General features: G+C 41.0%; 1 protein-coding gene across 4 annotated transcripts in view; it reads right to left on the bottom strand.

Moving 5' to 3' along the window:
* Positions 1-2,553: 2,553 nt before the first annotated feature.
* TBC1D30 (TBC1 domain family member 30) overlaps positions 2,554-15,057 on the bottom strand; it is an 87,437-nt gene continuing 74,933 nt past the window's right edge. For 2 of the 4 annotated variants that reach the window (XM_059936413.1, XM_059936415.1), the window contains 4 exons: positions 14,562-14,674; positions 12,714-12,853; positions 9,473-9,679; positions 2,554-6,235 (listed from right to left, as the gene is read on the bottom strand). In XM_059936413.1, coding sequence (XP_059792396.1) covers positions 5,454-6,235; positions 9,473-9,679; positions 12,714-12,853; positions 14,562-14,674 — 1,242 coding nt within the window. In that variant the 3' untranslated portion in view covers positions 2,554-5,453. The remainder of the gene's footprint in view (positions 6,236-9,472; positions 9,680-12,713; positions 12,854-14,561; positions 14,675-15,057) is intronic. The other 2 variants (XM_059936414.1, XM_059936417.1) reach the window with 1 other exon arrangement.

Below are 15,057 nucleotides of genomic sequence, written 5' to 3'. Positions count from 1 at the left end.
TGGGATAGAGAGTGACTTTGAAAAAGGTCAGTGGGTTTGATCAGAGCTGAGCACCGGGAAAGAAGTAGACTCAGATTCAGGACATAGGCAGCAAGGAAATTCATGGGAGCTGATCCAACCTCAAGAGTCTATGGGTCCCCATTTGGTCCCCATTTAATTGAGCCCAGGCTGCCTTTGTGGAAGAGCTACACTGCACGGTTCTTCTTTAGCCATCATCCAGTAAGGGCTTCCCATCTGTAGCTGTATCCTAGTGATTCTATGACTCCGGACTTCACTGAAACTTTCATCTGAACTGCCTCATGTGGATAAGAGATAACTGCCATTTCAATGGCCCAAATACTCATGGGCCATTGCACTTCCCTCCTGTAGATCAACCATAATTCATGCAACCATTACCCCTATTCTCAGATGTTTACATTGTTTATACTGTTTCCAAATTTCCTCTAGTAAATTTAACAGTGCGATGAAAATTTGCACATAAAACTTTCACTGCTATCACTTGCAACTCTAAAATATCTTAATATGCTTCGATGAAACCCAGTAATGGCTATTTTCTCAAGTTCAAAGATACCAAATCTCAAGCACCACTTCCTTCTCAAAGGATGCAATTAGGGATCATTTGATAAAGTTAAATATTTGTTGATTTTTTAAAAATCTCTTAGTGAGCAAAGAATAAAAGGTACTTTCCTTAACCTGATAAAAGATACCTACCAGGAATCTCAGGAAACATCTTACTTAATGGTTTTCTTAAAAGTCAGGAATGAGATATGAATGCCAATTATCACTGCTTCTATCAATGATGGAGGTCCTAGGGAAAAAAAAGAAAGAAACTACTGCCTCATCCAGAGGTGTAGAGAAACAGGCATTCTGCTTGTATATATAGTAAGTTCAATCCTCAAGGATGGCAATTTGGCGATACATAGATATAAGTTTTAAAAATGCACATACTTTCTGACCCTGCAACTCCACCTGGATGAACATACCCTAAGAAAATTCTTAGGGCTGTGTACAAAGTTATAAGTATTAGGATGTTCTCTCCAGTACTATCTACAATCAAAAAATACCTGTTTGAGATACACACTACCATATATAAAATAGATTAAAAAAACAAGGATTTACTGTACAGCACAGGGAACTACATTCAATATCTCATAATAATCTATAATGGAAAAGAATCCAAAAAATAATATATGCATATATATATGTATAACCAAATTACTTTACTATATACCTGAAACTAACACAATACTGAAAATCAACTACACTTCAATTTTAAAAAAAAAACACCTCGTGGACAATGAGACACTGGTTATGTGAATTCTGGCATAAACACATGATGAAATAACAGTTACTGGAAATGATACTGTAAAAGAGCATTTACTGGAAAGAAAGCTTAAACTAGTTTTCTCAATATACCTTTTTGTAGATAGTGGTGTGTATATACACGAACACACATAAAAAAACATAGTGGAGAGACCCATACCAGAATACCAATGATTCCTTGTGCTCTTTCTGTTTTCCAGATTTTCTTAACACATGTCATTTTTCTAATTAGGAAACTAATATACTTAAAATGCTGCCTCAAATGACGGCTGTAGGTAGCAAAAGAAAGTGGCTCAGCAGCTCTGTTTACAATAGCCAGGACATGGAAGCAACCTAAGTGTCCAATGACGGATGAAAGGATAAAGAAGATGTGGCACATATATACAATGGAATATTACTCAGTCATAAAAAGAAACGAAATTGAGTTATTTGTAGTGAGGTGGATGGACCTAGAGTCTGTCATATAGAGTGAAGTAAGTCAGAAAGAGAAAAACAAATACCGTATGCTAACGCATATATATGGAATCTAAAAAAAAAAAAATGGTCTGAACAACCTAGGGGCAGGACAGGAATAAAGACGCAGAGGTAGAGAATGGACCTGAGGACACGGGGAAGAGGAAGGGTAAGCTGGGATGAAGTGAGAGAGTGGCACGGACACATATACACTACCAAATGTAAAACCGATAGCTAGTGGGAAGCAGCCGCATAGCACAGGGAGATCAGCTCGGTGCTCTGTGACCACCTAGAGGGGTGGGATAGGGAGGGTGGGAGGGAGGGAGACGCAAGAGGGAAGAGATATGGGGATATATGTATATGCATAGCTGATTCACTTTGTTATACAGCAGAAACTAACACACCATTGTAAAGCAACTATACTCCAATAAAGATGTTAAAAAAAAAAAAAGTGGCTCAGAAAGAGTAAAGGGAGATTTTACGAGGGGAGATGGCAGGCTGTACACTTGACCACGGCTCTCCGTTATCTAGAATCCATAAGACCAGGAAGCTAAATGGCATTCTTATTGTTCTATTTTATTAAAACAAAGAAAAATGACAGATCCACAGGTTATTTTTATACACACACATACATTCACACACACATACACACATTCCTGAATAAACTCTTTTACTCATATTCGGGAACCCGCCATTCTGCCAAGTTCTTGGCAGGTCATGGGCCACTCTGCAACCCAGTGATTAGACCGGCGGAGATGGAGTTTATTGGGCTGTTCTCTTGGTTCACGCGACCAAGGTGGGGTAAAGCTGACAGGGTAAGAGAAGGGGGTGGGGAAAGTCACAACAGCGTTCTATGCAGGCGCTCAGATAAACAACATCACAACAGCTACAACAATGAAAATCTTTATGCATATATCTTTGTAATCAGTACAGTTCTTCAGAACAAGAGAGACTGATAAAGGGAATACAATATTCCAAACAGTTACAGCCCCATAGGTTGACATTACAAACTAGGTTTAAATTATCTGGAGGCTTTTGTAAGAGAACTGAGGTGCAGAGACATCAGGAGTCGGCTCCGGCCTAAGTGCTGATGGGGTACAGACATATCTAAAAATAAAGAAATCGCTACTTGGTAAGTACTTCTGGTGCTGGCATACAGTGTCCAATACAAAGAAGATAAAAGTCCATACTGGTCTCTTCGTACATGCTGTGTGCTACAGGCTACTGCAGATTCTTTATTTTCTAAAGTAGGCAAAGCTCACAAGTTGACCGATACACATGGCGATTACATGGTACAATGCATGCACTTTAACAGGACACAGTGCTTTAGCAGGAATCTGTCAGGTTTTGAAATCCTGATGAGGTCATTTTTACCTCAAAGGACTATTATCCTTTCAGTAGTTTATTCATTCATTCAACAAATACTTATCCCAAACCGTGTGCCATCACATCCATTCTTTTCTCAGGAAGACCAACCCCAGGAAACAGGTACAGCATGCGCTACTAACCCTAAGACAGGTGGCAGACAGCGATGGCACAAGCCTAAGAACTGCAGTAAGTGCCCTCCACCCCATTACCCACCTCCCCAAACCCAGACCCTCCGGGAGCTGGGAGCTGACTCAAGAGAGAAAAGAAAAATTCTCTATTCAAGTCAGACATCCCTCAAGGGGAACAAGACTATTCTGACTCACTTGGGAAGGGGGAGGAGAGAAGAATATAAGGTGGAATGTAAAGTTCAGCAGATGGAAGAAAATCGAATCACTGGCTTAACTTTGGAAAATGCAGTGGGTCTTGTCCTGGGGGTGGTATGCAAAGTAATCCCGACTCTCCACCTACACCCTTCCCAAGACACAGGCTGTGGGAGTGGCTGCTTTTTAAGAAGCTGCAGGCTAACTTCAGATGGCACAGAATTCTCCTGCAAGACCAAAACTGCAATAACTTATTAGTCATATTTTCCATCTTCAGTTCTTGGAGGGTAAAAATACCACAAAAGGGATAACTCTTCTCATTCCTGTATATATCATTCCTGTGTTTTCTGTGCAAAAAAGCCCACACAACCACATTCCCTATTTTATTATAAAAATTAGTGCCTCTCATAGTAAAAACTCTTTCTAAAACTATAGCTTTGGTTTCAGAATTAGCAATCCAATTAGCTCAAATGAATACTGACTGCATCATCAAAATGCCGGCAAGCCTAGCCGAGGTCTTCCAGGGAACGAGGATAAAAATGCCAAGTCTATCTTCTAATGTTGGTGGGAGAAGGGGATTGAGGAGTGAGCCTTTTGTCCAGCCAAAATGACAGCTGCATGAAGCATTTTTAAAATGAACTACCTTTTTGGATAAGAAGGTCAAAGCTGGTTTTATGAAATGCCATCACAGGACTCTGTACCATCTGGAGAAAGGTCCTTTGAGTCAGGAGGGAGTGCAGTGAATAGCTTCCCAGTCTTGGTTTCTAGAACCTCTGTAGCCAATGCATGTGGGTACAAGGAGCATAAAACCCACCTATTGCACTGGAGGCAATGTGCCTGAGTCACATTGAGTACCGGGAGTATTTACCTTGAGTATCTGAAGTACTACTTCACCTCTGTGTGGCTCAGAGTTCCCATCTGCATGGTGGAGATAACAGGTGCTGTCTCTGGGGAGGAATGGGTGAGACAGAGCTAGAAAGCACTGGGGTCTTCTCCAGGGAAAGGCAGTGTTCAAGTAAGAAAGTACTCAACAAAGTACTCCCACCCAAAAAAAAAGCACAAAATTCAAGTAACAGAGTTGCAGGTGCAATGTTCTGGCTTTTGAGCAGAGGCTTCTTGCATCTGCAGTGGAGAGCTGGTAGGTAAATGAGCTGCTTGGTGGAGGCCAGACAAGCTCTGTGTAGAGCCCATTGGTCATCCCACCACTGAGGACCAAAACTCTCCTTAAGAGGCGACCATGAAGCTCGAGGAAAGCTCAGTGGAATCAGCGAGCTGTTGAGAGCAACTGCTTAATGCATAACCCATTTGTGTCCTCTGCAGAAGATCTTCCAGCTGATGATCAAGCTACATTTCAACAGATAAAGGTTTTCTTCCTTTTGCAGGTAGAAATAGAAAGTGAAAGAAAGGCTATCTAGATTTTTCTCCTGCATTTTAGCACAAGAATAAAAACCAGTTTTGAGACTGGCTGAAAGAAACTACTGAAGGAAAACTCACACATACAAGCATTCCCCCCAGCGGGGCATGAAGAGGGAAATTGGGAAGTTCTTTGCAACTAAGAAACTTACTTTCTTTTTACAGTTGCTGTTCTAGCAAGCTACTGTGTGCATGCTTGAGTATTAACAACACCCAGAGAACTGGAAGGTTGGGTGGGGGGGTTGTCACAGGCACCCTGAAGGCCCTCAGAACAGGAGGAAGGAAGAGGGGTTAACAGCCTAGATGCAAAGTCTTTTCTAAACAGCTCACAATGAAAAGTTGGGAAAACGTCACACTTTAAAACCACAATATTTATTTTGCCACAAGAACCCACGGTATCGATGATCGGAAGACATCCCTATTCTAGCACCCATTATAAAATTTCCAATTCCCATTTTTATGGACCGTTGCTCATCTCTGAACCTATCTCTTCGTCAAGCTCTCTTGGAGCCATCCGGCTGGAACCCTTCTGCCACTATGAAGAGGGGAATGTGGATACACAGTTGCTGAGAGATGTCACCGTTTCTTAGTACCGCTGTTTCCACCGCTGGACTTGCTGAAGCTCCTGCTCATGTAAGGAAAGTGCACAGTTGGGGTTCTTTCTGTAGGACCATATAATCCCAAATTCCTGGCAGCGGCTGACTTCCGCAGTGGCTTGACGCTGGGAAAGGGGCTAAAGATGGGAGTTTTCGGGTGGCTGCCTTGGGGAGACTTGCCAGGGGCCTTGTTTCCTCCGGGTGCATCTGGCGGCTCCGGGATGTGCTGCTGGCAGGGCACCTTGGGCTCAGTTTCAGCAGCAGCAGCCCTTGGGTTCAGTTCCAAGGCTTCTAACTTCACCTGGACCACAGACACATCGGCATCAGCATCCCCAAACAGCGGCTCTGGAGACTGCCCTTCGATGGTCCTCCCAGTGCCGCCGTCAGAGCTGCCACCTTCCCTTTGAGCTGCCCCCGCACAATCGGAGGAAAATGCCTGCACTGCCCCCAGGTTGTGAGTCTTGCAGCCCTCATTCTGCTCTTCTATCAGCCCGACGGTGTCCCCACAGCCCAGCTGACTCTTGGTCCTCGCCGTGTTCTTTTTGTGGACCCGGATGTGAGTTCGCCATGGAGAATTGAGCTTGGTCCTAAGGTCTTCATAGGGGACAGGAGATATTTTGCCTCCTGTGTGACCAGGGATGTGGATGACAGCATTCTTGGCAGCTCTGTTTGACGTTTTCATCTTCTTTCCTAAAAGAAGGTGGTTTATAACTGGAGAGTTGTTTACCTGAGATGGGAGAATGCTGGTCACTGGCCCTTTGTCTGAAAGAAATGTTGAAAGGTCGTGTGAAAGGTACCACAGAGAAAGACATCCATCACAGAACAGGAGTCACACACAGGTTGTCCCCAGACCCTGCCCACATATTTCCCAGCTCTTGGCAGAGTCATGCAACTGAAGGCAGCAGAAACTGAATTCGATCCTAGAGCCTGGGGTACGGATTCCCTCCTCTTCAAAGAGGAGGAGACAAGGGGCTGAGGATACAAAAAGGAACAGACTCTGATCCCTTGTTACTAATTAGAGCCCAGTCTCCCTAATGTTTTTTACAGAGAGCCTTGTGCCTGAGAAGCAACCTCGGAGGTCTTGTATCTAGGAAAACTGAAGATTTTTTTTTTTTAAATAACAGATCAAACACTATGACCATATAGATTACCAGCTGTCAGCTTCTGAGAGGTAGGAAAACAACACACTGCATATTACTGAGAGACAGCAGAATGAGAGAAGTGACAAGAAGGTGGTAAAAATGCAGTGACATCACAGCTATCTAGTGCCTGGCCCTAGTTCCACTCCTGTGTCCTCAATTGACTTTGAAAGCAAATTGAAAACAGGAAAGCACCAAAAGCTGTGTTCTCCTGGAAGGCACTGTTAACAGTATTACTATCCTCATCCTGTGGCTATGACCGAGCCCCTATTTCCAATGAAGTTTCAACACTCACGGCCCCAGGGACAACAGCTTCAGGCAGAAGTATCAAGAGAAGACGCCCGCCGTCTTTGTGCGAACAGCCTTCCTCCTGACATCTAGGTCACGCGGCTGAACTCCCGTCTGTGCTTCTCGACTGCTCCTATCCATCTACCTCTGGTCACAGTCCCATCTTCACTGGAATTCTGACACCTGTTTCCTCTTCACTCTATGTCCTCTTACCTACCTCGGTTACTTTACTGCCTCGGTGACTGACCCATCCTCCACCTGCCCAGTTCCATCCTAAACCTCATCACACAGATCTGCCTCATGTGAAAAATATTTAACTCTCATATTCCTCTCTTTGACTCTTCCAGCTCTCAGACTCTCGATGTAACTATACCTGGTACTAAACCATAAAGATTTCCGTTCCTTGATCCCTCAATCTTCTCATAACCTCTCACTGTCTCCTCGGCTCACTTACACCCCTACCCTGCTAGATGCACGGTGGTTCCCTTGGACCACACCTCACCAATAACCACACATCCAGGCATCCCTATGACTTTATCACACATGCCTGGCAAAACTCCACTCTAGATCCACAATTCACATTCTCCTTTCCAAAATAGGAGCTGCTAATAGCTGCTGGGGATGGGGGTGCAGATGGGAGGAAGTCACACAGCCATGTGGATTGATATCCCTTAAATTCATAACTTCCTATTTTTGTTAGGTCCGCAGTGCCGCTGAACAAACTTTCCCTCTCCCATTGCTTCCGATGGCCGATCCAAATCTTCGTTACTTTCTTTAAGCTCCCACCCAAACTTCAACTTACTCCCAAACAACTTTTCCTCCAATTTCTTCATAAAAACAGAAGCTATCAGGACTGAAAAGCCTTAACTTCCTGTCCTCCCTAACCTAGGAAGCTGGTACCTCAACCACCATCCTTACCACCTTCCTTTAAATCTCAGAAGCTGAGGACTTCTGCCTCTAGCTCAAGTTCAATCTCTCCGCCTGTGCTGCTGATCCTATCCTACACCATCTCCTCTAAAACCCCGCTACTCAAAGTGCAATCCCCATCCAGCAGCAGTGGCATCGCCTGGAGGCTTATTGGAAATGCATAATCTCAGTCCCACCCACAGCTACTGAAGCAGATTCTTCATTTTGACACATCCCCAAGTGATGCGTATTCACACTAAAGTTTGAGAAACAATGCTCTCAAACTCTGCCCTTGAGCAGCAATCTCTCCCTAAAAATAACCACATAAACCCTGATCTAGAGTAGGGGGTCAGCAAACTTTTCCTGTAAAGGACCAGACTATAAATATTGTAGCCACTGTAGTGCAAAAGCAGTCATAGACAATATGTAGACAAATGGGCATGCCTGTGTTTCAATAAAACTTTATTTATAAAAACAGGCAGTGAGCAGAATTTGACCTACAAACCATAGTTTGCTGACCCCTGACTAGAGTACAGACACTGGGTTGATTTAGTACCCAATGGCAATTGTTCACCATTCCACCTAAATCTTCTGAAAGTGGTTGGAAAAGAACTGCATAAAGAATCAGAACATGGGGGTTCTAGCCCTGGTCTGACCACTCACTATAGTTATATAATCCTAGACAGTTGCTAAGCCTTCCTGAATTACCATTTCCTCATTTTTTAAAAGGATATAGGAATATCTGCCCTTGCCTTTCTCATAGATTTAAGGACAAATGAGGACATGTATGTGCCAATGTTTTGAAAATTAAAGTGTTATAGTTGTTAGTTCCTTTTGTGATTGCTTTTTTAATGATTCAGGATAAAGTAAGAATCTTTAAGAAGTTGCCTGCTCCTCCCCAACAAGTGAAAGGTAAATTCAGTTTTTATGCAAGATCAGTCACATGCTCACAAGCCTCTTAAACACATGTCAAATTTATATCTTGGTTAATCCTGGATTGGCATCATTTTCATTAGGATTTCACTTAAAATAAGACAAACCAATTCCCGAATCAGCATATATTAAACAATAAATCAGATTTTTCATTGGGATTTTAGGAATTTAAAGGAAAAAAGAAGCCTGGCAATCCTTGGAAAAGAGCATTTCCAACTGCAGTACAACTGTGTTCTTCTCAGCAGACTCCCAAGACACTGCTAACCCACCAGTGAGGCACAGTAATGGCTTTTTCCTTTTCCTCTGATCACAACATCTGTTATATTACTACCTAAATGACTGGTAGTAATATTATTTACCAGTACACAGATGACTAAATTCTACTTCCAAATGCCTGAAATTTAGGAGGCAATAGCTCCAAAATGTCTCAAATCCAAGGACTGCATGACTTTGCAACATTCTAATCATTTGTAAAGCCTTCTCCACAAGCATACAGAGTAAAGAGGTATTGAATACCATCAACTGCCTGGTCCTTGGGACCTTTCTCTTATTTAGAGCCTGATAAGATAAAATAAAAAGTGAGAAGATAAAGATGTTATTGTCTCCTGCCAGCTGTGTTGGTGGATGCCGAGCCAGAGTGAGCAGTAATTCCCAGGCCATCCTGGGAATACTCGGTCTTCCTTTCACAAGTTGACACGGAGCTGAAATTGACTCAAACAAAGAAGTACATTACCTGCCCTGATATACACCTGATGAACCTGCTGCTGCTGCTTCTTTTTAATCCGAGAATATTGCTGCTTCAGCGCGTTGATATCTGTGGTCATGCGTTCCATCATCATACTGTTAAAAGCTGCGTGGTATTCACTTCGGCAGGAATTGATCGCTCCTGGACTCAGCTCCGCAATGTTATTGGATCTCAGATTCTGGTCCCCATTTGGTTCTATATTCCACGGAATAGAGACAAGGAGACAGTATCACTGGAGGAGAACGGGACTAACTGGGAATTGATTACACTATATAACCTGGGGTAGTATCTTTACCTCCAGGAAATTCTGAACCACAAAAAACATGTACAGTACAATTTGTCTAGTACTTGTTTTTATTTGGTCCTGAAAATATTTCTGCATTTTCTTATTAGGCTAACTGTGAGTCTGAAACGAGCTGTGTGGGTTCATTGTTTGATTTTATTACCCCTTTGTTCATTATATGGACATAAGGTCGGCTGTTTCCAGATAAAAATCACTGTCATTTTCTAAAATTCCCTTAGAAAAATATAACTCTAGCTGTCTAAAGTCAGGGTACAGATTTCCATATAACTGCATGAGGATTTACAAGGTTCCATATAACTAACTGCATGAGGACTCACAACTATAAATTTGTAAATTTTACACTGTAGGGTTTAGTCAGTCATTAAAAGTGAGTTTTTCTTAAGTTAAAAACAGCAAGATAGGGGCTTCCCTGGTGGCGCAGTGGTTGAGAATCTGCCTGCCAATGCAGGGGACACGGGTTCGAGCCCTGGTCTGGGAAGATCCCACATGCTGCGGAGCAACTAGACCCGTGAGCCACAACTACTGAGCCTGCACATCTGGAGCCTGTGTTCCGCAACAAGAGAGGCCGCAACAGTGAGAGGCCCGCGCACCGAGATAAACAGTGGCCCCCACTCGCCGCAACTAGAGAAAGCCCTTGCACAGAAACGAAGACCCAACACAGCCATAAATAAATAAATTAATTAATTAAAAAAAAAAAACCAGCAAGACATTCTATAAGATTATCAAGACTTTAGATCATGGTATCACTAGAAATGAATGTTTTTATTCATTTAACAAGCATTTCCTGACTGTCTACTATGTGTGTTATCTCTGATGTGGTTTTTGCTCCTGTTAACACCAACAACTAGTAGATTTATCCCTTAAATAAATTTGAGATTACCTCCAAGAAACAGAAATAAGTACAGTGTGAAAATACACTCACATGCCACACAGGTAAACAGGGGATAAAATGAGGCTTTTCTAACACGATATGTAAAACTTGCCTGGGGACAAGCTTAAAAAAAAAGATTAGTAGGGGATTTCAAGTATCCTAACATCTGCTGAAAGTGTTATTCAGATAAAGACTGAACATCTGGTAAACTTTCTTTTTTATTGAAAATACTTCTCTAAGAAGAAGAAAATTAAAAGAGGACCTCTAATCTAACTAAAGTAAAACCAACGAGAAAGACTAAGGATGAAATTTAGGTGAAAATGACCATGTCATCCCAGAGCCTATAATTGCACAGAAAGAATAACAGGGGGGAAAAAATGGAACATAGACCCAGATGACAGAAAGCAGATTCAAAAACGTTAGAGTTAAAATACTTATTGATCCCGTGGCTAGAAACCAAAAGCTAAAAATCAGGCAACTAAAGAGGAGATAGAAACCATTACAAAAGCAATAGAACTCTTGTTGAGTTCAGATTTTTTAAAGTCATTTAAAAAGATGACAGGGGAGTACATACCAAGAACACACACACAAAATGACATGAACCGAACATTAAGCAGGTTAAAACTCAAAACAAGCTAAGGCTTGCAGAACATACTCAAAACTACCACGACCAAAACAACAACAGCAAAACAAACAAACAAAAAGCAAGCAAGAGGAACAAAAACAAGAAAATAGCCCCATGACTTTGAGAAGGCAGTATAAAGCTAGCAGATGGCAAAGAGAATGCAGAGGTGCCTGACATCTTTTGTTTCTGTCCTCTTTCAGCAAGGAGAATGGTCTTCAAACTAGAATAAATGTCATAAAGGAAGAGCTGCCACCAAAGATAGGAAAGATCATAGTGGGGGAAGCACGAACTGCTTCAAAAGAGTTCACTACATGAATAATGTCCGATCTATTTTCTGCAAGAAAAAAAACAAACATAGCATGACATTCAATTCAGAGCACCACTTTTTAAGAGGGATACTATCAAACTGCAGGACATTTAGAGGTGAATTTATAGAACATTAGAAGTTCTGGAAGACGTATCTTTGAGAAATTCTGAATTTGGACCATGAAGAAACTTTTGGGGGCCGTGATGACTGTCGTCGAGATTCAAAGAAACATCCAGCAGAAGAGGGAGCAGACTTGTTCTGTTTAGTTCTGAAGAGAAGAACTATTAATAGAACCAGTAAGTGGAGTTTATCTCTTCAAAACTAGAAACCCTGGGCTAAGCAGAGGAATTAGCAGAATGTCTTATGAGATAATGAGTTTCTGGTCACTGAAATTCAAGTAGAGGTACCATAATATTTTGGCTTTAGAGAGTATTTCTATAGTGGAAAAGAAGCCAGTCTATAATGAATTCACAATTTAACTCAAACAGAATGTAGTAAGCATCTATTATATGCCAGGCTCGGTGCTAAGGAACTGAGCACACAACGTTAAATCAGACGAGTGGGAGGCAAAACGAATCATAAAGAAAAAGAAATATGTATTATGCATGTAACACATAACAGAGAGATCCTCCTAAATGATAAAGTAACAGAGAAGTTACTTTTTTTTTTTTTAACGTGATGATCCATTCATTTATTTATTTATTTATCTATTTATCTATGGCTGTGTTGGGTCTTCGCCTCTGTGCAAGGGCTTTCTCTAGTTACCGCAAGCGGGGGCCACTCCTCATCGCAGTGCGCCGGCCTCACACTATCGCGGCCTCTCCTGCCGCGGAGCACAAGCTCCAGACACGCAGGTTCAGCAATTGTGGCTCACAGGTCCGGCCGCTCCGTGGCATGCGGGATCTTCCCAGACCAGGGCTCGAACCCGCATCCCCCGCACTGGCAGGCAGACTCCCAACCACTGCACCACCAGGGAAGCCCCCACAGAAGTTACTTTTAATAGAGACCTTTAATAGTGGTAATCAGTGCAGGAAACAACAGGCATTTATAGGACACAATAATACTACCCTTGCTATAGTGAACCAACACATTGTGAGTATCTAATAGACGCCACCTCTTTACCTTTAACTTGCTTTTGGTACTTCTGCAGTTCAGGTGCCAGGAGCCCACTAAAAGGTCCGAGACACCCCACTGCATTAGCAATAGCATCTTCATCGTCTGGGTCATTCTCTTCATCGCTGTCTCTGACCTTACCACGTCGTCTTGGAAAACATAAAAGAAAAAGGAATATTTTTTTCAAAAAGTGGTATTATTTTTAAATAAGTAATATAGCCACATGACTTAAATGACATATATATAAATTATATAAATTTCTATAACATATTTATATTATATTTATATAATTATATATTATACTTATATAATTTATATATACATAAAGTCCATCTCCCATCCCTGTCCAACTTCTACCCTGTTCTTGCCCCACTTAATCCCCACAGGTGACCACTGTTACTAGTTTCTGATGTATTCTTCAGCTTCCTTATCAGTTAAATAAGCAAATATGACTATACAGTCTTACTTTTCTCCTCTTATTCATAAGTATTAGCATGCTATATATAAGTATACTCTCCTGCACCTTGCTTTTATTCACCTAAAAAAAAAATCTCTCCATATTCACACAGAGCTTCCTCCTCATCCTTTTCTTAATGGCTGCACTGTACTGTATGTGTGTACTGTATTGTACGTATGTAGCCCACGTTATAGAACCAGGCTGCTAAATGATGCACACTCAAGTGGTTTCCAATATTAAACTATTATAAACAACACTGCAATAAATAACCTTATACATACTGTGTTTTGCATGTGTACAAATATATTTGTTGGATAATTCAGAAAGGTAGAATTGCTGGGTCAAAGGATATATGCAATAGTAATTTGGGGAAATATGCTCAAATTGCCTGCCCCAAATCCCATGGTAATTAACCTCTCATGAGCAAAGTGTAAGTGTGCCTGTTTCCCCATAGCCTTATCAACAGAGAACACATCAACCTTTTGAATTTTTGTCAACCTGATAGGTGAAAAAAACAGAATCTCAATCTTGCTTTAAGCTGCATTTCTCTTAGTCCAAGTGAAGTTGCCTTTTACGTAAACTGCCTATTCCCATACTTTCATCATTTTTCAGACGGTGGTCATTTTCTTATTGACTTCTAAGAACTTTATATATGAGAGGAATCAGTTACAAATATTTTTTCACAAATATTTTTGTGTTTGCTTATGAAGGTTTTCTTTTGCTCTGTTTTGGTTTTAGTCATGCAGAAAATTATTTTTAAAGTACTTAATTTTTTTTCCTTTATTGTTTTTTTTGAGTCAGTTATTAAGGCCTTCCCAATTCCAAAGAACTAAAGATATCCTTCCACATTTTCTTCTGCTTATTATTTCAGTTTTTTCCATTTAACTGTCTCATCTCTATGGAGTTTATCCTGATGTATGGTATAAAGTATGACTCTAACTTTATTTCTTTCCAGATTGAGTCTCATTGGCCCAGCACCATTTACTAAATAGTATATCTTTTCAGTGTTGATTTACATTTTCATATATTAAATTCCTGTGTGTGTGTGTGTGTATGTATATATATATATTTGTCAATTTCTGGTCTAAACTAGCTCATCTGCCTACACTTTTTTGAATCTACCCTTTTTTAATTACTGAGATTTTTAATATTTGATATTTTTAAATAAGTTGTGGGGTTGCTAAATATCCCTTTAGTTTATGTTCCAACCTTCTTTGGAAAGTACACTTTCAAAAATCTCCCTCTTGAATTTAAATCAAAACTTTTGGGAAAGAGATATTCAGATTTCAAGCACCAAACTACTTCAAATGTATTTCTGGGGTTTAACAAATATTAATAACAAATTAAGGTATTAAGTCTTCCATCATGAAAACAACAAGGAAAAAAAAAAAGGACCTTACCCAGAAACTGAGGTGGGCTTAATTGTGGCTGGGAATGGTGTAATGTTGTAGGTGTATTTTTCCCTCAGCTCTGCCAACTGTGGAAAAGGGAATGGAGCCATAGAATACACAGTCTGGAAAACAAGAACAAAAATGCCAAGTCTGAACTGGTGGCCTTAAACAACTCTTATCAATCCTGCAAAGACATTAAAGTTCTATGATTTGGGTGTGAAGAGGTAGATACTGCTCCTTACACAGCAGGTGGAGAGAATATACTTCAATATCGTTTTAGAGAAAGACAAAAGAATACTGATATTATAAAAAAAAATAAATTAAAAAAAGAATACTGATAAAACAACAGCTAGTCCCCAAATCAACCCAGCTGGGACTGGGCACTCCAACTGGTGAACATGGGTGGGCAAATGGGGACAGTCTGACGTTCTCTTGCTCATTTGATAGATGGGTTAATTCAGAAATTCACAGCTCCCTATTACTTCTTTCACAGTGAACCCATCAA

The sequence above is a fragment of the Balaenoptera ricei genome, chromosome 10 (genome assembly GCF_028023285.1).
Source record: "Balaenoptera ricei isolate mBalRic1 chromosome 10, mBalRic1.hap2, whole genome shotgun sequence".
NCBI lineage: Eukaryota > Metazoa > Chordata > Mammalia > Artiodactyla > Balaenopteridae > Balaenoptera > Balaenoptera ricei.
This window is presented reverse-complemented; position numbering and strand designations above follow the sequence as displayed.